At 41.2% G+C, this 25,165-nt stretch overlaps 1 protein-coding gene across 1 annotated transcript in view; it reads left to right on the top strand.

Annotated features, from left to right (window-relative positions):
- CDH4 (cadherin 4) overlaps positions 1-25,165 on the top strand; it is a 180,857-nt gene that overhangs the window by 74,488 nt on the left and 81,204 nt on the right. Inside the window, exons 4-5 of the mRNA XM_029085623.1 lie at positions 6,498-6,653; positions 14,098-14,242. Coding sequence (XP_028941456.1) covers positions 6,498-6,653; positions 14,098-14,242 — 301 coding nt within the window. The remainder of the gene's footprint in view (positions 1-6,497; positions 6,654-14,097; positions 14,243-25,165) is intronic.

The following is a 25,165-nucleotide window of genomic DNA, read 5'->3' as shown; positions in this document are numbered from 1 at the left end:
CTGTCTGCATCATCAGTTACATCGATAACTTAAATCACAGCTTTAATGTCCCTGACGTACTAGTTTCACTCTGTTTCATCATCAAAATAAATGCATTATAAATCACTTTGTGCAGATTTCAACAGGAGCAGAGGAAGATTCAACCTGACAAGAGGGATATCCAGCTTATGGGACAAAGGGAACATTTTTAGTTTGGCTTTGGATTTTAAAGAAGAGGAAGAAACTTAAGCTCTTGCCTGGTAGTAATGATAGCAGCTAAATGCTGTTTGTAACTGCAGGAAGAGTGGCATTCATTACAGTGAATGTCACCCATGTGAAAATCGGGTGTCTAGTCTGAGTGTAGTCCTTGGTTCTTTAAAGTATATGGAAAGAGAAAAGCACTTCTTCCAGGAAATTTGATGTGTACTTAAGTGTTCAAGACAGGAGGATGGATTTCAGTCTGGAGAGGCTTGCTTGTCTTCTCTTTATCTGGCTTAGATCAGATGCAAAGCTTTTAGAAAGTTACACATGAGATGAAGCAAGTCCCAGTTGAGGGAAGAAAGAAATCCACAATTACAAATGTGCGTTTCCATCCTTTCTTTGCCAATAGAGATCTTTTCCCACTTAACCTTGTTTGCAAATACTGCTGCCATGGGAAACTTAGCTCAATTGATAGTTGCTTTGTCCAGGAGTGGATAAAGTCTTGCAGGCTGCCGTTAAGCCCAGTGTTGCAGTTAGTGGAAACATTCCTTTTATTCAAACATGATAGCTGCCCTTGCCATGTCAAAGCATCTTCTTGGCAAGGCACAGAATAGATGGTTTTCTCTGAAGACAGCTGAAGTATTTCAGGGGATTTTTGGGTTGGTTTTTTTTTTTCTTTCTTTCTGGGAAGTAGATTGGGATAATTGACAAGTGGCATAAAAGGGGTAGAAGTTAATAAATATCACCTTAACCTGCTTGGGTCTCCAAATCACTCTTAATTTTTCTCTGTCCATTTGACTTTTGCATCTATTTATGGAAACCATATGTAATTCTTTAAGCAGCATGCAGTAATTTGTTTGGAAATACAGGGCTAGAGATGTGTCTTTTTACTGGCTTCTAAAACAACTGTGAAATAAGAGTGAAGAACTTTTATACAAATGACTCTTAAACATATTGCAGATTCAGTTAAAAATAAGTAAGTCCTTAGCAAGGATTTCAATAAGCAGTAAGAGTAGCTGAATTAAAATATTTCCACTAAAATTAATGAGCCAATCCTGGAATTCTTAGACTGACTCTTAAGTGTGCTCATTTAAAGACTTTGAATGTGTTTGCCTGTCTGAATTTCTATGGAGCATTTTGAATGCATGACAGATTATAGTCTTCAATTATTTTAATTTGGTTTTCTTAATGGGCAAAATAGCTAAGAGCTTAATAATAAAAGACACTGCTTATCATTTACATTATTTTATGTGTTCATTAATAATTATAATGGCTTTTATAAAACAAAAAAATCAAGTCTAAGTCTCCCCAGGTCACATTAGTGCAAATGTTGTGTAGCATTCTGTGGGAGACTTGGGAAATGAAGTGGTTTTTGAGGGGCATTCTCAACTCCATGCTGTTAGAGTGCAAGTTGGAGAACTTCAATGGAAATTTATTTCCTAGTTTGCACTGTGGATAGAAAATGCAACAGGGAATAAATGGCTTGCTTTGCTTTCTCTAGATCCATTCCCAGCCACTTACGTGCACAGTCACACAATGCTGGGCAGAACCCAGACCATGTACCGCTGAGTGAAATCCCTGAAATACAGTTTATGAGGTCCAGGAACACTGTTGTTACAGCACTGTCTTCTCTTCTGTAGGCTCAGTTGTCATTGTTTGTTCAGCTTTTCCTTACACTCCCAGTTTTTAAGGCTTCCAGGCCTTCCTTTACTACTACCTAAACAATCTCCGTTGGGCTACTTTTTTTCTGGCAATGTTGTGCTCCAAAAACTGTGTAATTTATGGGCTTACAGGTGTCATCCAATCTGCTGACCATACAGCTTTCCATAGTCGATTCATCACAATGGGATCTGTGGTGGTTCCTGTCCTCTGCTAGGATGAGAGGGCTGGTAAGTTCAAAACCCTGCAGTGAGAAATGGGAGTGCTAGGAGCACAAGAAGGATATGGATCAACAGGAGCAAAACAGAGTGATAAAATCTGGTACCTCAGAGGAGCTCATCAGTTGAAATTTTGCTTGCCAGTAAAACTTGCAGGAACAGTTTAGCTACAGAGTAAATCCTGATGGAGATGCACGAACCCTGAGATTTTATCTGTAAAAGCAAGATGCAGTCCTGTGTCACAAACAGGCTGCTTTTCAAGCCCATCTAAGTGCGACATTGCTGCAAAGGAGAAAGCCAGCTCTGAAGGGCTTTGCTCTTTATTATCTCAAGAGTTGCAGTGTTCGTTTTCACACATTTTAGTTATTATATCAGAACCTGCAGTGGAAAATACCCATCTGTGAAATCGCACCAATTTCTCCTGTTCCTGGGATTACTCTGAGCTGAGTCAGACTTTTGATGTTCTGGGTCTGAGTTACAAATGTTGACTGCAGCCCTTGTGCTCCATTTTGGATGGTGCATCAATGCTTCCAGCTTGACTCCCCTGTGTCCTTGCTACAGCCAAGTGGAAGTCTGGCAATGTGAGTTTGGTACCTAGCTCTGCAGGGTCCTTCTGTGGCTTTGGTGGCCAGTCCCACAGTTCCCAGATGGTCTATTTGTATCAGTCAGTGTAGGTGAGGATACTCAGAATCCCAGGGTTCCTGCATGGAAAATTGCACCTGTGTTTGTGAGATAGGACAGGATCAGGAGATCACATCTTCCACACTGTAAGTTGCCTTTCTGTCTGGGGCATTTTCCCTCAGCAATGTAACAATCCAACCTAAGCTCCATCCCAGAGGATTTTTTTAGAGAGTAAAAGCTGCTTTACAAGCAAATACCTCTTAGGACAATCATCAGCCGTCATCATTCATCTTGCTGATGTCATCACACACAGTGTTGTCCCATGCCTGGCACTGGAGAAGCTCAAAGCTTCCAAGGGTTCTCTGAGTAAAAAAATGTATAAATGCAGCTCAGGAAAACTATCCTTCTCCCATCTGTTCTGTAACCCAGAACCCTGCGTAACTCCTGACTGTATTATAAAAGGAAAGATAACTGGGGGGGTGGGGGGGGGGAAATCACGTGTGTTCTTCAGTCAGAAGATTATCATACGGATATGTTACCATCTTCTCACTTCCCAGGCATAAATGAATGAAAAACCAACTCTCTCCTGAGCCAGTAAATTCCCCCAAACAGTAATTTTTTCTCCTGATCTAGTGAGTTCCTTGGGAATAGAGATTTTATTAGTAATAGTAGTAGTATTAGTATGGTAAACTGCTCCAGGAACAGTTTCAACAAAAGAAGTAAACCTTACATTGTATTCAGATAATGTTCTTAACTTCTCAACAAGATTTACTAAATTGCACCCTGGGAATTATGCAAATGAAACCTTTGGTCAAATGTTACAGGATTACTGTAAAAAAAAAAAAACTTTTTTTTTTTAATCTCATTAAGAGTACTAAAATTACACTTTCCAATATAAAAAGCATATGCCTTTGTGTGATGAATATCTCCCTGGTAGTAATACGTACTATGCTTCATTGTCAATGGTCTTTGTAACTTTCTCTGACAAGTGCTACTTCTTTCTTGATTTTTCTGAACACTTCACATCCTTGTCTTACTGGAAATGGAATTAAGTACAGGTAACAGGCAAACCATTGTCGTATGACAGCAATTAACAACAAATAATGAGTCATTGTGAATATTTGCAACATATTTCCCCCTATCTTTGTTTTGCTCAATGCAGTGTAATATCTCATGGATTCTTTGTAGTATAATTGTGTAAGTAGTGTGGGTCTTAGGATATATTTCATCTCCTAGATCTGCAGTGATTTACATACAGACAGCTTAGACCCTATTAATGCTAATAAAAGTGCTGCAAGGACATCCTATAGCATACACTTTATTAAACTGTACATAGCTTTCTTCGAGAGCTTCTGTTTATCTGCATTTCCTGGAAATAAAATATATTGCCTTTAGCAGTGAATATTTAAATCCAGCCTCCTTTTCCCTGTTTCTGTCTCTCTCTATGCATTTCTAATGTTTCTATCACAATGGGATCTGGGTACTATGTGCAACAGGAAAGAGGGCAGAAAAAATGTCCACAAAGAACTAACAGACTCTCCCCTTCCTTGATTCAGGTTAAAATGCTCCCATTTTAGCTCCTTGGAGGGAGATGGTTTGCTGTTTGGTGCTTGTGCTCAGGGTAGAGCTGTAGTTGAGTCATACTGGTGCTGGGGCTGAGGACACCCTCCCAGCTCCCGTGCTTCAGGGAGCAAAAAGGCAGGAAAAATGCAGATAACTTGGTTTGGTTTTTTTTTTCCCCTTTAACCTTTGTTAAGGAAAAGCTTTAAGGGTGAAGTGCTGGTTTTAAACTGACACATCACAGTTGTATTTGGAGCTGTGCAGACACGTGTTGATAGAGACAGACATGCAACTGTGTGTCCCAAGTTAGCAATTTTTTTTCCCATTTCTTTTTAATTTCTAAGATGGGAACCTCACACTGACTCGAAACTGGAAGTCCAGTGGTGGCTTCCTACATTTTCACTTAGCTTGAGCCTAGCCACAAACATGTAGGTAGTGGGTTAGAGCTTGAACTCCCTGAATTGAGCTATATATTTGCGCAGACATTGACATAAATTCAATTTTCAGCTCTGTCCCCCTGGCAAGGTGAGAGCTGGCTTTCTAAAAACTGAGACTGTGGACTTCAGGTATTGAACTGGTGAGTCATTAAAACCACAGTTGTGCACGCAAAGCTTGATTTTAATATACTCTTTTTTCATCCATGGATTTGCTAATGAAAATGGGATTCATACCTGTCTGCTTGAGTCCCTGTTACAAATACCCACCGGGCCCACAAAAACCTGTCTAAACCGCTGTGTGCAGCATGAGGGCACTTTCACAGTGTCCCCAGAACCTCTTTTAAGTGATTATACCAGTGCAAGTCCAATCAGTTTTCCTTGGTACTAATAGCCTAAACAAGCAGTGAATCCTGTAGAGGAAAGACAGATGAAACTGTCTCTATTCCCTGACCTTCAGCTCCCGAAGTGCAGGTGCAGCACGAATCAATCCTGGCAGTGTCTAGTAATAACTGACATTATTAGCCCTTAGCGGGAGCAGGCTGTTTGGTGGAGACAGTACAAAGAAAACAGTGTACAAACTTGGTAATGATCTGGACAAAGGCAGCAAAGGAGATTCTTAGAGCCAGGGGATCTGATATTATTCTGCACCGACACGTTCAGCATCTTGTCAGCCTCCTGCGTCAGGGGAGGAAGAAATAGCGGTAGGTCACACACAGGAGGAGTGTGAGCGCAGCCCACAGCCCCGTCCCAATTCCTCTGCCTGACAAGCAAAGCCTCCTCTTCCCTTGGGAAACCACCTTTGCTTCCCAAACGGGGGCTGTTTGGGGGAATGCGGGGGCCTTCTGCATCCCACTGAGCCCACTCAGGCTCCTCCGAGCATGCAGCTGCCGCAGCAGAGATGCTAACGTGCACCCAGCTACGAGATTTCTATTATCTTCCCACCACTTTGTTGTATTCATAGACCTGTTAGGGAAAAATTTATGCACGTCGCTTTTACACTGCCAAGACAGTTTGTGAGGGTGTGGGGGGTGGTAATTTATTTGTACCTTGCACTTTCTTTCAGGCGTAGTCATGCTGTTGCAAGAACTTCTTTCAGCATTTGATCAGAAAATTAAATTTGGGTTTAAAGAGATAGTCAGGGTTGCTAGGACAACATATTAACCTCTCTTTTGTTATGTTCTCAGCTCTGTAGCTGAGGTTCATGTAGTTCCACATGCAGTATGCGATTTGTGGTGTTGTTCTCAAGGCATGGGAGAGAATCAGGTCCAAAAGCAGTGTGCCAAACATGCTTTTCCTCAACAAATAATCGAATGAAATGCTAACATCCCACCGGGCATTCCCAACCTTGCCTTGTCAAGCTAGCAGGCCCTGTTCTTCACGTTTCATGGGAGCATTGGTGTGCACAGTCACAGGGACTGAGAACACGATGTGGGAGCCTGCAGACAGCATTTTCAGAAGTGATTAATGGCTGGGAGACTCCAAGTATGGAACAATTTGGATACTTTAAGGAGCCTAGGATTGCAGTAACATGTAAAAGCATTTTTCTGTGCATATAGGTTCTTCCACATCTAAGGCAAAAAGTCGGAATTTCAATGATTTCTAGATAATTGTCATGAATAAAAGAGGAGAAAAAATAGCTGAAAATATGTGAAATATGCTTTTCCTGGCTTTTCCCCAAACCTTTGGTGTACAGCTCCCTTGTCAAAATTGACAGCGGTATTACATTTATGCAACTTTCAGGCTCAGATCTTTAAAGCTGTTTAAACATCCATATGGCTTTTGTCCAAAACTTATTGATTGCTGTCTTTGTTATTTCATCCAGATTCGTTCCGATAAGGACAAAGAGATCCATATCAGGTACAGCATCACTGGAGTGGGAGCCGACCAGCCGCCGATGGAAGTCTTCAGCATTGACCCTGTGTCTGGCAGGATGTACGTGACTCGCCCGATGGACAGAGAAGAAAGAGCTTCCTACCATGTGAGTATAAAACATCACGAGTTTTATCTGGGTTCACAAGCTCAAAGCAAAACTCTGCCAAAATTATTGGGTTCAAGAAGGGACATGCAGCTTTGAGAAGACTGGGGTTTTTGTTCAAAATCAGGGTGTGTGGGTGTGTGTGTGGAGATGCTGGCTTTGTTTCTGCTTTCCTTTAATGTCACCTGCCCTTGCTAAATCAGCCAAACCAATGCAAAGCAGCATTAAACTGATGTCCTTTTTGAACACAAAGTCAGAGTAATTTGTTTACAGTAATGCAACTTCATACTGCTTATTAAATCTGTGCAAATTTCTATGTGGAATAAAAGCCCCAAAACCACAAGAAGCCAGTCGCTACATTAGCATGTCTTGGGAAATTACTAATTTAAGAATCATTACTGCAGCTAAACATGGAATAATTGGTATAGTCATTTTTCATTTTAAATCACTAGGAGATGTTCAGGCAGTATGATGAGGGTGTGTCAGATAGGTTTTTAAATATGCAGATAGGCTAATATTAAATGTGAGGAAATTAATTAAGATTAATTACACTCGAAAGTAGTGCCTCACGCTATCGTAGTTCATAAAATGCTCTACCTGCAGAATGCTGAGAGTGTAATTGGCTATTATGTTTTGATATAAATCCTAGCCCCTGTATTGCACAGTGTAATTGCACAGCAGATACAGTCCCACAGATGGCTACAAAGATGCGTTGCACCTCAAGTGATAGCTCCGCAAGATTTCAAACCTTTTCTGCATCTACACTTTAGTTCTCTCTTGGAGTGATTGGGAAAGGTTGTTTCATGGATTGCTTTGTACCAGCATTAACCACATCTATCGGCATCGTAACAGCCGTTCCCAGCGATGCTGTAATGTCAGTGAAGCAGCACGGGTCACTTCCACTGACACCGTATTCCTAACTGCGCCGTCGGAGATGCACATTCTGTCAGCTTTATCAGGTATCCAGTTAACCATGTTGACACAGCTTCTGGACTGGGGTGGAAGGATAAAGAAAATAGATTACCTCTTTAGTTGGGTGGAAAAAGAGATTTCCCCTGGGTAAAAGAAGAGCTGAGGGAAAATTATTTTATCCTCTGTGGACAGGAACAATTATTTTGTTTGTTGTTCCTAGGAAAATATGAAGAGAGGTTGTTTTGAAAAAGGAATATTTGAGATACGGTGTGTGTCATCTCAGCATTGTTGATATTGTTTCAGCAGTGCCAGGTTACTATAACAATGTAGTCAATAATACAATACACAGGTTAACATTTTTGATGAAGCCCCTGTGATGTCTGCTATCAGACACTCTCAGTCAAAAACATAAGATGAAAAAAGATTTTCTCCTCCATAATAGCAAATATGCCCCCTAATAACGAACTTACCTACTCATTGCAGTGAATTCTTGCCTTGGCAAAGGTGACTGGATAAGTCTGCCTCGTACGCACCACAGAATTTCCAGCCTTTTCTGTTCCTTACAGAAACCTTGAACTAGTGACATCCACATGTAAATAAGCATATTCACACTCTGAAGGTTACAGGAAGATGTAGTTTATAGAGAGTGAATAACTGATAAGTATGTTCTGAAACCTTACAGACAGGAATAGCAAGTGATAGAAAATCTTTGCTGGCAGAGCAGTAGAAGGTGATGGAGAACATCTTCAGTCATGGTTGTAAACAACTTTTAGATCCTTCAGCCTCAATAGCAATGGATTGATGATTTATTGAACCATCAATTGTTCATTTAATAACCCTTTACAAAACATTTATAAACACACCATGTACAAAGCAATGACCCAGATGTAAGTGCAGAAACTAACAGTAGGAATGGACCATCCTAGAAACTGGAAAAAATGAGGCCAGCTTCCAGAGAGAAGATCCAGTCCAAAGTCTTGGCTGTTGCAAGTTTCAGGGAAGTTGATGAATTTATGCTACTTCGTTTAACTGAGTCTGTAATTGAAAGGAAGGACAAACTTGGAGCCAGGCTTATACCAAGTACTGAAAAAGCAGTGACTGAGGTGTAGACTTGGATCTGAACTGTAGAGCTTGGCCATATTTAAATTGGTTTGACATCTGCTGTAGAGTTTTCTTTGGCTCAAATTGGTAGCTTCACTCTTCAGCTGGGGTGAAGGATGTTGGTGGAGCTGCAAGGCGCCATCCCTGGGCAGTTTTACCCAGTAGGACATGGGCTTCTTGTCCAATATGGGCTTGCTGCTCTGGCTAAAGATGGGTACATCTGTACAGCTTCAGGTTTTCTGCAGTCCTAAACAGAATGAAGTCTTTTCAGCCTCTCTGTCACTGTCAAGTGGTGTCCTTGCTGTTTTCATTCCCAGGTAATCTAAAAACTAATTATAAAAAAAATAATAATAATTTGCAAGTGTTTGTGAGGCTACATATGAAGAGTTCTGTTTCATTAACTCTCACATTTTCAACACGTCTTTTCTTATGCATAATTATCTGTATCGCTCCAGGACTGCCATTTTTAAAATACTAGTGTTTTAACTCTCCCCGCATTTCACAAGCTATTTGTCTGATGAAACCTACCTTTTTCCCTAAGGTGAAACAGATTTTTTTCTAATTAGATCAGGAGTTCTGCCGCAGAACTTCGCCTGTTTTCAAGATAATTCTTGAACTTTTAGGGAGGATTATTCTGAGATTGATGTATGCAGAGATGTCTATGCCTCTGGGACTCAGTGTCTGCCCAGGTGCAGTGTGTGCTAGCACTCCTGCATTAACCTCCCAGCACAGCTGGTAGTGGTAGCGATCGCAAGTTCAGATGTATTTTGGCCTCATCTGTTTTCTCATATGCACCACAAACCAGCGTGCAAACTCTCCAGGGATCTCGCAGACATCCCAGATGCAGAGTCAGCTGCAAATATGAGCAGAGAAAAATGAGAAGGGCTTTGCAGCCACTTAACCAACACCACATTGCAGTGCAGAACTGCACGTGTTGCACTGAGTGATGCTGTGGGAACCTCTCCAGCATCTTCAGTGCCCGAGTGTGGGGATGCAGCCATGGGGCACGCTCCCAGCACAAGCACCAGCCCATTCCCCTCTGTCTTGCTGCCATCTCACTGCGGCAGTGGTACGTTGTTGCATCTCCCCTTGTAGTCAGCCCTTAATGTTTATTGCATGCCAAATAAGTTTCAGCAGGTAGTAATATTTAATATGCATGAGTTCTCTTGGCCTTATTTAGCTGCGTTCCCAAAGTCCCGTTTGCACCGCTGACAGAATTAGTGACTCTGAATGTCTCTTCTCATCCAGGCACTGGTTTCATATCAAGCTGCAGTTAGGCCTGGCAAGTACAAGGGACAGTGAATTGATGGGTTAGTTTTCCAAGACATTTTTCAAGCTCTGTTTTCAAAAGACATCAAGATAAATGTGTCAGTAAGTAGTCATTGCTTATGATACTCAAGTAATGTGCATTATGGGGAAACTTTGAAGCAAGTCCTAATCCAGTCCCAGACACGTGTGTATGCCTCCAGCGTCAGACTGATGAAATATTGTCTCAGAAGTGGCTGGAGCAGAACAGGTGGCTTATAGTCTGAGAAGGAGTTGTTTGAAGTGCAAGGAGACAAAAAGGTTTACTGGAAATTAAGGGATATAAGAGCTAATTCCAATATTTTAAACCAAGTTCTAGTGAGTAATGCCAGCCATTTGTGTCACAATACTCTAATTTGAACTTTTAATCACAATTAAGAGTGCACAGATTAGGCATGACATTGTAGGCTTATTGCTTAAAGGCTCTGTCACTGATTGATAATGTATATTTGTATTAGTGGTATTAGTGCATAAGTAATATTCATATTTAACACAATTCACTGTGTTGACTTTGACTAACTACCTTCAGATACCACCAACTTCCAGTGTAATCAATAATCGTGATACTGGATCATTTGTATGCCAACAGCTACATTTACACTGGAAACTGTCAGTAGAAAAACCTCAGAGACCTGTAGTAGCTGCTGCTGAGTGTGATAGCAATGATTGTCATACTTTTAAACAATATTTGTTAAAGAATATTGAGCCAGCTCCTTGGCTGGCGTACAGCAGAGCGATGCACCAGCTAGAGATTAGCCAGCTACCTGTATTAATTTTTCAGATTCCTCTGCAAGGTATTTCATTTGATGTTCTATATTCCTTCTCTACACCTGTCATGTTCTCCCTCCTGGGGACAATGTAAATATTTCAAACAATTTTATCAATGTTTCTTAACTGTGTCTTCAGCTAGCCACCAGCTTCCTTTGGAATACTTGTCCATGACCTGTCTCTGCCATGTGTCCCATGGCCCAGATCGTGCTCATCAGCCTTTTCTGTGGTGGTTTTTCCAACTCTAAATGATGTGTGTGTCTGACTGAGGCCAGCCATCATCTTTTGTGCCTTGCCCAGAGCTACAAAGCACTTGCATGCATCTGCTTTTCTTCCCATCTATCATTCTACCACCAAAACACCCACTTGGTCACAGGTGGGAGCAGTTGGCAGCCTGAGCTGTGGAGCACCACATTAGACTCAAACTGTACCTCACACAAATGAGCCATGTCTCAGCATCTGAAGAATGACTCCAGAACAAAGTGTGTTGTCCAGCTTGATGATGCCTCATCAATACAAAGAGAAGGACAGGAGGATAAGTGAGGAGATAAATTAAGAAAGGGAAATGTAGTATCTGATCTGCCTTGGAGATACAACTCATTTCCCAGTGGACAGACTGCCCCACTGGAGTCCCTCCTTCCTTTTCTCAGTCCTCTGGGGAGGGTCTCCAATGAGGAAGAGCTCTCACTGAGCTGAGTTTAGATTTAGCCCTCTGGCTCAAGCCTCTCTTCTCCCTCTGCTGCGGGTGGCACTGACTGTGGAGCAGCAACATGTTGTGGAAGGATACGGAGTTGTTAGCACATGGGAGTTGTTAAAAGAATATGAATAGAGAAAACTGACACAAGCAAGCACAAAAGGAAAAAAGAAAATTTCTCTGAAGTCAGGCAAAAGAGGAGCAGGAGAGAGCAGATGAGTGTGCAGAAAGGGCAGCAGAGACAACTGCAGTGGAGAGGAAAGAAGAGCAGCTACAAACAACCAGACACCAGCACAACCCAGGACATAAAGTCCAGGGTCTGCAGCGCTGTGCTTGGGGAGTGGGTGCTGTCCTCCTGGTTGCCCAAAAGCCATTGGCCAGGGCCCCAGTGCCCATGTCCCCAGGTACTGTCCTCCCTCCCATCAATCAGCCCAGGTGCTGGGCTCAGAGTAAAGGTGACACTTGTGCACGTCACCAGAGGTTTGATGAGATTTTTGCAGTCTTGCTTATTGAATCTTTTTTTCCTTGAGTGCAGGCAGTAACGCGTTTGTGGGTACATGTGCTTACTGAGTGCAACAAGCAGATAGATGTGCAGTGCTGAGAAGTCCCTTACTCCTGGAGATTTCAAACAAAAGCTATCAAATGTAATTAAAAATTTGCAGGGGGAGAGTCAGATCTGAGAGAGGAGATACCAGCTTTGCTCTCTGCTTTATCTCTGAATGGAACCGTTTCCGCTGCTGGAAATACAGCAAGAGAGAGCCCAGTGCTGCCTCAGTTTGAAGATAATAACTTTAATTTTAGCTCCGAATTACTTTTTTTCAAAGGCAGTCTGACCTCTGACTGGTAAAGTTATTGAATTGCTACATCTGACGTGGTGAAGGATAGCTCAACAAGCAGGAGTCAAAGCAGTTTGTATGCAGGCAAGAAATGCAGATATTAAGAGCATTACAAGTCATGAAATACAAATGGTACATCCTGTATTCCAAACGAAGCCAGACTTCTTCAGTCTTTAAAGAAAAAGTGCTGCTTAACTTCCTTAAAAAAAAAAAAAAAGTTTTTCTCCCAACTCATTTCACATGGCAGTTTGTTCTCTTTGCTTGATTAAATGTTAATCCAGCCCATCCTAATAGCGTGCAGTTTCTTTTGTTAAGCTCTGGACTTCTGAACACTGTACATGAAGGAGAAAGTTGCATCAATCACAGCACAGTGAGAGCGAAAGACAGAAACCAGTACTAATGCAATTAGCACATTTATTTGTCATGCATCAGAGGAGCTGGAGACCTCCTTGGCACGGGAACTCCAACTCCTGGCAGCATCCTGATGGCCCAGGGAGCTGCTGGGAGCGACCAGAGTCCTTGATCCCTCTGAAGGCACGAGCTGGTGTGTGTCAGCACGCTCGTGGGGTTTCTATCATAGAAAATGCTCAGTGTGGGGTGGTGGGTAGGTCCCCTGTCCCTCAGCCCCACTCTTCCAGCCAGCCCTTGCACCGAGCTAACATCCTCTGAAGCCTTCATTCTTCATCCCACCAGCCTTGTGGGGTGTCACCACGTCCTGAGCCCCATCCCCAGTTTTCATGGCGGTGTGGAGGTTCAGCAATGCTCACTGGTGCTGACATGAAGAGGGATGACACACGAAATCTGCAGGCAATGCCTCTCCACTGCCCAGCCATCGTCAGGGGCCGGGCAGCCCTTTCCTCACTTGTCTTTTTTTAATTATTTTTTTTTCTCTGAAGCCGACATCGGCAGCTCCGTTCAGCGCACACACCATTTAGAGTAGCCATCTGTTCCCTTTAATGAGAAAGCTATCCATTTTTTTCACCTGATTACTGATTGTTCCAGGCTATTGTTGATTGCTTTGTTTTATTAATTACTCATTTTGACATGCTGTATCTGTCCCTTTTGTTCAGAAAAACAGATGCTCTTGTTTTCGAGCATTATTACTGATGGTTATTGCTAATAAGATAAAGCCACAGTTCCACTTCAACTGAGGACTTAACACTGTGGCTCTGCTTATTGTAATTCTTCATCACTGGGTGTTTTAGTTAAGCCTGAGAAAAATATTTCATTCTTAGTGCCACAGGGGCTCCCATTGTTTTGAGGGAAAGGGACTTTTTTTATATCTGTTGTTGCGTAGAGCAATAGGGTTGGTAGCTGTTGCTGTTCCTAGAGACAGTGATTAAACAAAGAAGAAAAAATACTAATGGCATTCTGAAATCTCTTCACTTATTAATCCCTCTTATTGTGGATATGAAAGGCTGCAGGTTCCCATAAGAAACCTTTTAAGTCAAACTCATTTCCTCGCTGTGCTTGGAACTCAGTAAAATTTGCTTTTCAGATTGTCAGACAAGGCTCACCTTGTCTTAAAAATTAAAATATAGTCGTCTATTAGCAGTGAAGGAGATAGCATCGCTACACCAGAGTTAAAATGTTTCCACTGGCAATTGCTATTTTAAAATATGATTTCAATATTATGTTAAGCCTTGAAAAACTGTCTGTGTGTAGAGTCTAGATGGAAACCATGCTGCTGCTTTCTGCTGGAATTAGATACCCACTCAGTTCAATTTTGAGAAAGTATTTATGAGGTGAAGTCAATTCTTACAAAACATGGTCTCTCATTCTGCAACAAATCCGATTGCTGATATTATGCTTTCATTGTGCTTATTCCCAGCTCCGGGCTCATGCGGTGGATATGAATGGAAACAAGGTGGAGAATCCCATTGACCTTTACATCTATGTGATTGATATGAATGACAACAGACCGGAGTTTATAAACCAAGTCTATAATGGCTCTGTTGATGAAGGCTCTAAACCAGGTACCGTTGAAAAAAAGTCTTACAGTTCTCACTAGCTTTCAGACATTAATCTGACGTGGTGGCTTTGCCTCTTCTTGAAATAGAGGGAATGTAGGAGAGGTTTGCTGTTGCTGGTTCTTTGTTGAAGACTGGTGGAGGTGAGAACAATCTAGCTGGTATCTTTTTCCCTGGAAGCAGAAGAAGTGCAGACTTGGGTTAGAGGGAACCTGGATCCTGGTGGTCCCTTCCTAGATGTGCAGTTTGAAAAAGGAACAGCTTTGTAGAGTAATTCTCTGTATTGCTGTTCTCATGTGCTTGTTAGGTGTGTACAGGGCTGTTATTCTAACTACAGAGCACTGAAAACAAACCTGGCAGTGGCCTTTCACTGACCCTGTGCCTGAAATGCCGAGCGTCTGCCTCCTTGATATTTAATCCAGTCATTTGCAAACTCAATATCTGGCACCCACTCAGACTCCAATAAAGTCTGTGTCTCGAGATCTGAAGAAAATACTTTCTTATTTGGGGCTTGATGCAAACCTATTGAAATGGGAATATTCCCACTGAAATTGCTGGTTTGTCCTCCATCCCCCTGGACTTTTCCTACGGAGGGTGAAATGGGGAAAAAGCCAAAGTAGAATTTCAGAAAATATATGGGTGTAAGGTATATGCAGAGTACAAGTAAAGATTTTTACTTGAACTTGTTTATATGCTTGGAAAAATACAGTTATAAGGGTCTTAAATGTTTATTTTCAACTATATTGTTGATTTGTTATTTTAAGTGTGGTGTAACCATGCAGTTTCCAATATGGTAGCAGGGTTGTTTTCGCTTATTGCTGAACATAAGTAATAGGAGTGTATTCATTCTTCAAGCAGAATTTATATTGTGAAATCTGTCACAATAAAAATCAGTACTTTTGTATGCCTCTTGAAATCTGAGTGAGAATTTTCCAAGACACATTTTATCCTCTGTTGTTTGCCAGCTGAGGGGTTAAATACCGCATGACTTTGTTCTGTGTCAGCAAACATTTATCATGGCTTCTCCACTGCCCGAGGTGTCGTGGGAAAGTCTCCGGTGGCCACTGTTTTTAACAAGGTGATTCACAATCGTGATTGATTGTCTTTCAGCGTTGTGAAGAATGGACTGCCTTGGTGACATGTAGTGGGGACAGAACATGACATTATTTTTGAGGAAAGAATAGGTACAGCTCTCTTCCTGATGTGCTTTTGGTGGTGAAGGCTTCAAAGTGCTGAACCCAGTCCTGCTTGTCAGAGGGGACATGAGAAGTCCCTGTGCTGATGGCTCTAATGACATCTTCCCAGGGGATTTTCGAGTTTTCCTTTGAAGGCCACTTTGGGGCATATCAAAGTTTGAAGATTGAGACAACATTTCCATAGCAAATCAAGTTTCTTACATCTTATTCTAGGACAGATCAATATTCAAAGTGTTCCCAAATGTTTTAACTAGCTCTGCTCATTTCTGTGAAAGAAGCAGTAAATTGCATTCTCTTCTTGTCTGAAATCCAGATAAGCCTTTGAGCTATTAAATCAGATAGGTAGGATAACTTTGCCTACAAAATACTTGTGCCTCTCCTTGTACCAATGATTTTTGGTGTTCTGTATCCCAGACTGGAGTGCTTGCCTTTAAGGCAGGTAGGTAGAAAGCAATCTGGTTTTATTCAAAAGCAATTACATTTGTCTTTGATGTATTTGTGGGTTTTTTTCCACCTCTTTCCTGTTTAATCAGTATTCTTTTAAAGGTTTGTATTAGTATTGAATTTCTGTTCTTTGCTTTTGTAGAACCTCCTGGGAATTTGGGTATCTGAGGCCCTCATTCCATGTGTTTGGCAATAAACATGATGCTGTGTCTTTGAGAAAGTGATAGAGAGGTGATAGAGTTACTGGGGATGTCTGCATGCTCCTTGTTTGCCTCCAAGTTATGCATCCTTGTTTTGTGTAGAGACAAGACAAGTCTAGACAATACCTATACATCTTGCAGAGATTTGGAATTTTTTTTATAGTTCAAGACACTTCAGACTATTATAATAACTAAGGAGCCTTTGCAAGAGAAAAAAAAATGGTCAGAATTCATGATCATTTGTGGCAATGGTCGACAAGCGAAAGACATTGCATATTCTTAGAGGTAATAGCAAAATTTGTTCAGGGTTCATTCAGCAGTAAGTTATATATGTATATGCATCTGTAAATTTCTCTATGCGTGTGTGTGTATATCCATGTATAAAGTACAGATTTGCTTCAAGCAAACTAAAAAAATCTTATTATATGTTACAGGAGTTCAGCACTCATTTTCCACTGTTTGTTGCTATTGAACTATGCCTGAGGACTGAAAATGCTTCCCTGGATATCCTCTACAATTGTTATTTCTCACATCTTCCATATGCCCATTTGTAATGGCTGTGATTAAAAATGCAGTATTACTCGATTACCATCGTATCTGCAATGTTTTTAATAATTTTGCACACCTCTTATGCAAAAAGTAGCTGGAATATTAGAGTATCCCAAATAATGCTGACTCTGAGGGCAGCTAGCACGAGCAGCCAATGGCTGTTTGAAGTCAGTAGGAATTTTGCCCAGATTTTTTTTAAAAAAAAAAAAAGAAAAAGGGACATATGGAGCTCAAGCTCTACCCGTGGAAATTTTGCAGAGCAAGACCATCAAAAATACGCTGTTGAGCACAGCCTGAGCAGGGCACGGTGACCTTGAGCTGCAGGGAAAGCCCCTGTAAGGCAGGATCAATAGAGCAGATCCCGTTCAGAGTGATCAGGAAAGGGCTCTGTGGTGCTGTCCCAGCACAGCCTGGGGTGCAGAGCAAAGGCAAGGCATCCAGAGGATGCTGCACCGGGAAGTGCAGCATCGTCCCCTCTTAGCAGCTGGGATGCAGTGAGCTGGAAAGGAGCCTGGTGCTTCATCTCTGCCCCTATAGGACAGCTGCACGTTGTACCTGGACAGAGGGTGGCCAAGATGTGACCTACTGACTCTGCAGTGAATAAGCTGAAAGGAGGTAGAGTGAACCAAGACAATGGGAATGCAGGAGGGATGTGTACTCCAACCTGCAGTATGGTGTGATACTGCTGGGCACTTAGCCTCCCATGGAAGTAGCAAGTTTGCTGTAGCCAAAAATACAAATCTCCTTCAAAGGGGATTGTCCAAGAGCTGGAAGAATTGGCAGCAATGTGAAGAGACTCATTAGAGACAGCCTGATGAGGTTTAAGTGAAGGGGCTTCCCAGACTGCAGAGCACTCAGGCTGCCTGGGTTTCCAAAGAGCATGTTCTCTGCAGTGTGCAAGTCACCTTGAAGCAGCTCTTGACAGGAATAGAAAAGAAGTCATCAAGTATTATTAATTATAATAGGCTGTTGTTGCTGGTTAAGATTATAATAACTTAATTGAAATAGTGTCTTACACCGTAGCATAGTGTTCTTGAAATCATGAGCTCATTCTTGGTGGAGTAAAGTTCTCTAGTGTGTACACGTGTATCACAGCTTCAACCCTTTTACATCCTTAAATGTGTGCTGGCTCTTCAACTGAATTGCATTTCTTTTCTTCTGATACTCTCTGGAAAACACTTTAATGCATTTCTAACTTATCTAGCCCAAGGTAGTGCAGCCGGACAATTTAAATGTGTTCCTTCTAAGCATGCAGAACAGGAAGAGTGATGCAGGATTTTCTTTTCCACAGGACTATCTTTCTTCCTTACTCTCCCCTTCCACAAGTTGTTTTGATGTAACATGCCACTGTTTGAAAGTGTATCTTAAAAGACCGTGTTTTACTCATATTGAATAATGTTCTGCCTCTTTGAACTTTGGCTCTGTATGAAGAACACAGCCAAGTTTTAAAAATGCAGCTGCAAGCTCGAGCTGAAATTCCCCTGGTCCCTCTGGCAGCCTTAATCAGCAAAGTTCTCCCAGAGCTGCAGAAGTTACCTTTCAAGCACTGATAAAGTGGGACGGGTTGCACAGCTTCACTGTCCAACGCCACCTGCCCTGCGAGGATTCTGCTGCCCTTTCACAGCCCACCTCTGAGCCACACCATGTGAGCTCCATCGCTGGGGTCTAGGGTGGGATTTTCCCCTCTATACAACACCAGTTACTGCCTGCCATGAGCCCAGCCCCTGCACTGGTACAGCTGGGCTTGCACCATCCCAGGGGTGTCCTTGGGGAGTACTGTTTCAAAAGAAATTCTACAGTTTCCAAAAAAATATTGCTCAATAAGATAGAATGAAAATGCTTAAATGTAAAAGAAAAAAGGGAGTTTAGAGAAAGATTATTTTGGTCACTGCAGAAGCTTAGTTTTGCTATAACCACCACAAAATGTACCTTACGGTAGGATGTGGATATCTTACTTAACTGAAGCGTTCAGTTCTGAAAAGGTCAATGTGAAATGCTCCACAGTGACTTGAGTGCTTTGCTCTGGGTTGTATCTATTTTGTTTTAACAGAAAGATTGTCAAAAATTAACACATCTCTCCAAAACAATTTGTTCCTGTCAGACTGGCCTTTTCCATTCCCATTCATCCTTTCCAGTTCACTAACTCTCTGGATACATCTTGGTCCCTTTCAAGTTAATAGCAAAAGTCCAAGTGCTTTCTCTTAAGCTACAGTTTCATCCAGCTCCATCTTTCTCATGGTGTTGTGTAGGCAGCATAGTTTGCTCCCATCACCCTCCCTGGGAATGGTGTGAAAGAGTGCCAAGTATGGACAGTCCTCCAAAAATAAAGGAATACTAGTATTTCTTACATGAGAAATGTTGTAATTTAAAATTTCCCCATCTTGTCCTGATTTCATGGAAGTCTGATACAATAATTGTTGATAGTGTGCCATGTGAAAAATGAAATAGCTGGGAGCCGAATCTATATGTGGCAAATTGAGTTAAAGAAATCTCATAAAAATAAGCAGTATATAAAAAACCCAAGGATTTTAAAAGCCGATTATTCTACTAATGTCCCAGTTTGTTTATTTTATTTCTATGCCAGGAGAGATTCCCTCAGAGATTAACACCATGGACTAATGCACAGATGGGGCCAGAAACTTGAAAGTCATCTGAATATTAAGAATTTAAATCTTTAGCCTCAGTGATTTGAACAGAAAGCCAATTATGAGGCTGAATTAGTTTTCAAATTAAACTGCAATTTAAGGCTTGTGAAATTAATCTTTTAAGGCATATAGTTGCATTTGTGTATATATATATATATTTTCATGTGGAGAGTTTGGATTTTGCATTTCTAGCTCCTTTTTCACCAGCCTGATAGTACAATTCATAAAGAGATGCTTGGTGTCCTGCAGGTTGTTCTTTCAGTGAAGGAACAGGGCAGGTGTTGCTGGGTGGCAGGGGAGGAAACAAAAGCAGCAGCACCTGAGATCTGAAGAGAAGATGCTTCTTTTTTAAAAATTAATAGGACACTGAGTGAAAACTCCTTTCTTCTGTTACAAACCATTCCAAACATGCCATAGGGCTGCTCATAATTAAAACGTTCAGTATTCTTTTACCAGCTTGGAGGTAAATTAATTTCAGTACTCTTTGTTTAGGAAAGTCCCAGTTCAGCAGAGCACCTGAACAGGTTGATGGACCTGGCTGGGCTTGGCTACTGGTCGTGATGTGGCGCGGGGAGGCCAGGGCATGTACTATGTGCACTTTCCTGTTGACAGCACTAGAAGCTAGAAATAATGCAAATGTTGTATGTTTCAGAGAGATCATGTAAAGGTAAAATCTTCAAGTAGGTCTCAACAGGTTCTTCCAGTCATCCCAGAGCTCTTCACAGGTTGGCTGCATTACTTCTGGGTTCATCACCAGCCTAAGTATATGCATCGGTGCAGTGCCATCTTCTGCACCTTGGGTAGGTGCTACTCTTATCCTTGCACTTTATATGCTATTAAAAATGCCTCTCTCCAACCCAACTCTATTCTCTCACACATTACACACAGACTTAGGATACACAATATTCTTTTTTAAGTTCTTTTGCTCAGCCAAGCACAATTTTAAGATAAGAAATTGTTTTTCCACAGACACATGTGGTAGTGCTTTCCATTTTGTTTCAAGGTGAGTGGTTATGAAATCTGTGCTCTTAATTTCCTTTTCAGAAGCATCCAGTCCCAAGAGCAAGGAAGTGAATTATAGGACTGTAGGCGATAAAAAAATGCAAATCCCCAGGCTGATGATTTTTCCCTCTAGAAACAATGGCCAAGTTGATACAAAGAAAAAAAATGTGGAAACCATGTTCTGAGACCACTCTAGAAGGGGGTTACAACACTGTAATAGTCCATTCTTGGCCTCCTTTTATCCAGCAGTTACAAATAACAGAGTATTGTATTGTATTTATATTATATTACTTTCTATTATATTGTATTACATTACATTATATTGTCAAAATTCAAAATTTGGATTCAAGCCTTGTGGAAGATGTGTTAAGTCTCAGGTTTTGTGCAGCCAGGTCTGTATAATTGTACTAGTTGCATATGCCCTCAGTTAAGCAGGAAACCTAGCCACACTTTTAAGCGCAGTTCGGTGATGGTGTTCAGGAGATCTTGTCCTAAGTCATGCTTTCTCCATTTTTTGAATTTGCCTCTGGGAATTGAGTGGATTCATCTGCAGGAACTCAGCTGAGCTGAGGCTCATCGATTTATGCAGTGAAAACTATTTGCTCAGAGGCTGAATGTGCTTTTGCCCATCTTGGAGTTTTACTTGTGTTATTTCTCCCTGGTACACAGGGTCTCAGTAGGCTGCAGGCTGCTGTACAGGATTTGTCTTCAAACCTGGGCATGCCCATGTGTATGCTGCATTCCGTGCATCCATATATTTTCTCTCTGGAAATATTTATTTCATTTTTAACAATAAGAAGGTATTATTTCAGTTCCAGATGACAGCAGCCTCTTTGGCTCGCTCAGTCATCTCTCCAGACCTGCTTCCTCTCTTTATTCTCATTAGGTTGCCTCTTGCCTTGTTTGAGGCTGAGAATCTGATGTCTCCGCTAATTAGGAAGTGACATCCTTTATAAATTAGGTTAGCTGCTTGAAAGGTCAAAACTTGCCAATGATTACAAAAATAATAGTGAAAGAGAATGACAGTAGCTATCAGTTACAACTGAAGGAATAGAATTCAGAAGGAAAGTGCTGTTTTTATTTAGTTTTCTATCAAGAGCATGTGGGATGCAGTTTAATTTAAGTGTATTTGCAATTTATTACATCTGCAGTAGAGTTTCAGGCACTTCTGTCATCTTGATGTCTTGCACACATTCCTGTTTACCTTTATAACTCCACTCAGCACCTTTGGTGAGTCAACTCCCCGTTTTTCATTTGAAACCCTTTAACAATGAGTACGTGAAAGTGCTTCAAATCACCTATTAAATACGTTCTATCTTTTTAACTTGAGGATTCAGGTTTGTTCACTGAGATGTTTTAGTGTTTTAACACTACAACAGTTCTCCAAATACCATTCTCGAGTTCATACTCACCAGGAGGTGAATTTACCCATGAGGAGCTCTGTGCTGTGCCATTTAGATATTACTAGTACCCCAGGTCAGACAAATAAAACTAACTTGGAATCATCAGTGGCATTGTAACCTGCCGCTCCCTCCCACCCCTCACTATGTTTGGAATGGAAGAATATTGTTAGTTTTATTGATCAATTAAGAAGACAAGTAGCACAAGCACACTTCAGCATGTTTATTGGTAAGAAAGATCACATCTTACATAGGGAAGCTGTCTACAAGTAATTATGTGTGTAGTTGTACTCTGAGGACTTGTTCAGGATCCCATCGCGCTTCTCGTTGTAAGTTGGTTTTGACGTCTTTGCTTTTCTAGCGCGCTGGCTGTCTGCTCCTGAGACCTTGTTGCAGTAAATGAAATCACTTAAAGGGTGAAGTGTTCCTGTTGTGAGTAGGGGCATGAGGTTCCCATCCTCTGTGGGGAAGAAAGCTAATATCAGGAAACTCTTCTTAATGGAAAATTTTGTTTTTCGGAAATGCTGTAAATTTTACACTGCTTTTCAGTGTTTAATCTTCCCATCAACAATTACTGTCTTCTCTCTGTCTAACATTGGATGCAGAGTATTCACTAAGTGAGCTCTCCAATTTGGGGAAAAAAAAAAAATTAAGAGGAAGGGGTCGTTTCCATTAGTACAAAGCCTTTATTAACTTGGGTTAATGAAGATCTAATGTAATATGGCCATCACCACATGTCTGCACATAATGATTCAATCCTTTTCTATGGGGGAATGATTAAATTAAGTATCTTGTAGGTCAAAATTAGACTGAGAAGGTTAACCAACCTTTAATGATTCTGCAACCATTTACCAGCCATTAAAAAACATAAACTGTAAGATAAAGCTGAATAGAGAATCAACGTTTTCAGTAAAAACTGGATGAAGTTTTAGCTTTTTCTGTTTATATCACATGAGCAGACAGAGGCTTGTGTATTTTTATAGTGATATGTGGTATAAAGGGGAAAGTGAAAGGGGTTTTTATCTTTTTTTTTTCTCTATTTGGATTCCTTATAAGTGCCCATTAGCTCTTTCTTTTAACATGCATTAAATCTAACTAATGGATATCAAACCAGCTTAGGAAAATGGTAATTATAAAGCAATTGTAACAAAGACTTTGGGAGCACAACTGTGCTAAGATTTTGTTTGTATGCTTTAAAACCATGAAAGCTCAGTCTTTACGGAGAAATGAAGTTACATAGATGGGAGAGCAGAGATTGCAGACAACGTGATGTGAATTAGCTGTCCTTGGCATGCTTTGGGACTGTCTGAGCTGGAAAGAATTGAGCTGATTCTCAGATTCCAGAGCGATTTGGGGGCGACATTTGTTTACGACTGTGTGCTTATCTGCTTAGACATACACAGGGCAACTATCTCTCTTGTTTTGCCACTTTTTTTTACTTAACATGCACAGATCAAAGGAGATATAGTGAACCTAACAAAATGTTTTTGCAGTCTTTTGCAAGCAGATGCAATTAATTTTAACGTTTATATAAAACGTTTAAATAAAACTGAATATACAGGTAAAAATTATCTCCCTTTGCTTCCATCCCCTCAGATTCCATAAGGTATTATTTTGCCTATCCTGTAGACAGCTTAATTAATCTAATGGGAATATTTTCTATAAGGGGTGCTTTCAAGCATCTCTCTCATGTGTCTTGTCCATTGTTAGATTGAAACAAAAATACCTCATTTGACAGAATAATGTCTCTGCGAAATCAAAGGGAATGCATTGTGAAGTTGCAGATTTTGGGGGTCTTGCCTTTTGCTGATAGATCTCCTTTGTCATGCCATACATTAATTTTAACTCAGGTGATATATGAACTTGACACATTAGTTAATGAAAGCTAATGCACAGTAATCCTGTCATCACTAGCTGTGCATGATAATTCAATCTGCTTCTCGTAAGAGCTATTCAACATGCAACAAATTTGATTTACTGTTGACATGATGTACTAGGTTAGGTGTTTTATTTAACATACCATGTGCCTGATTTGATGAGAAATGTCTTTCTTTCAACAGGTTATCTACCTGAGTTAGTAGGCCAGGTGTGTAGCTTAATACAGTTACATTAAACACCGTCTGGACTGGGTATTCATTATGTGATACACTGCACAGACTGGGGCAAATTCCTGACTTTTGGCACTTCGTGCATTCATTTAATGTTGTCAGCAGGCTTGAGAGCATGCCCTTCAGAGCAGAAAAATAAAGCTAATGCTTCTGTTGCACAATGAAAGCATGAAGTCCATCTCGCCCTGTTTATACAGCTCTCATGTAACTCCATGACCCAAAAGTGTGGGTCTCAAGTGTGACTTGGAGAGGTTTTCCCAGTCTTTATGGTCTGTAGTAACTGCTGCCAGTCTCTGCTCGGGCAGGGTACAGGGATTTAAAGGTGGTGTGGTCAATATTTGGATTTCCACAAAATGCATATGCACATCCTGCAGGCCAGATTGGGCAGTCTGTGCTTTTCACATAAACCCTAACAATGCCAACCTCAATCAGTCTTCAAGCCTGTAAGAACTGTGCAGTCTGCCACTGTGTATTTACCGAATTTGTGTAGTAATAGAGGCTGGATATGGGGATGTATTTCCTTTATTTTAATATAAAGTATCTGAAGATATAACCCCATGCACAGGATATAGAAACATGACGTTATTTACCTTTATAGCAGGTAAATCATCACCAACCATCTTAGTATAGCAAAGGACTTCATACAGCACCCAGAAGATGTTAGTGTCACAGTGTATATCCACATTGCTCTATTGAATATTCTTTTGCACAGATAAATGTTTATGCCATTCACTGCGGCACACAGGTATCTAGAGGATATGTCTTGCTTAAAGACAGGCTAAATGTACAGAAAACTGAGTGGAATTTCGATAGTGATGTAGGTTAGACCAGCTGATCCCCTGGGAGTGGTCCTCAGGAGTGGTACCCTCAGCACGGGTAACAGGAGATGCCATCATGCTCTTACTCTTAGGTCAACATTGCCAGGTGGGAAATGTGTGTGCACAGGAACAGGAACAGACATATCAGCCACCATCCAGACTGCAGAGAGGAAGAGGTAATTTGCAGCCAGTTTACAGCAGACTGTGGTCAGACAGGCAGCCCCAGGGAGCAGCGGAGAGCCAGGGAAGGAAGCGGCTGCTGCAATTCCATCATGCGCTGCAGAGTGCTGCAGCCACACAGGGCCCTTTGCGGAGGACGCTTTATTAAGTTACAAGTTAGTAATTAATGCCAAGTTCCTCTTTTTATTTTCTCTCTGGTTAGGTTTCATAATCGAAATTAAAGATATGAGATAGGGAAGAGATTGCCTCTTGAAATACTGCTCCCTGGTGCTCAGTTCATGACTTCAGAGACATTTGTCCAGACCCATCTCCCTTTATGGGGATACAGGTCAGATGCTGTTGAAATAGTCCTTTTTACTAGAGCACATGTGTTTGGTCGAGTGCTAC

Source organism: Antrostomus carolinensis, unplaced genomic scaffold, assembly GCF_000700745.2.
Source record: "Antrostomus carolinensis isolate BGI_N321 unplaced genomic scaffold, ASM70074v2 scaffold4496, whole genome shotgun sequence".
NCBI lineage: Eukaryota > Metazoa > Chordata > Aves > Caprimulgiformes > Caprimulgidae > Antrostomus > Antrostomus carolinensis.
Note: the sequence above shows the minus strand (reverse complement) of the source record. Positions and strands in the feature narration are given on the sequence as shown.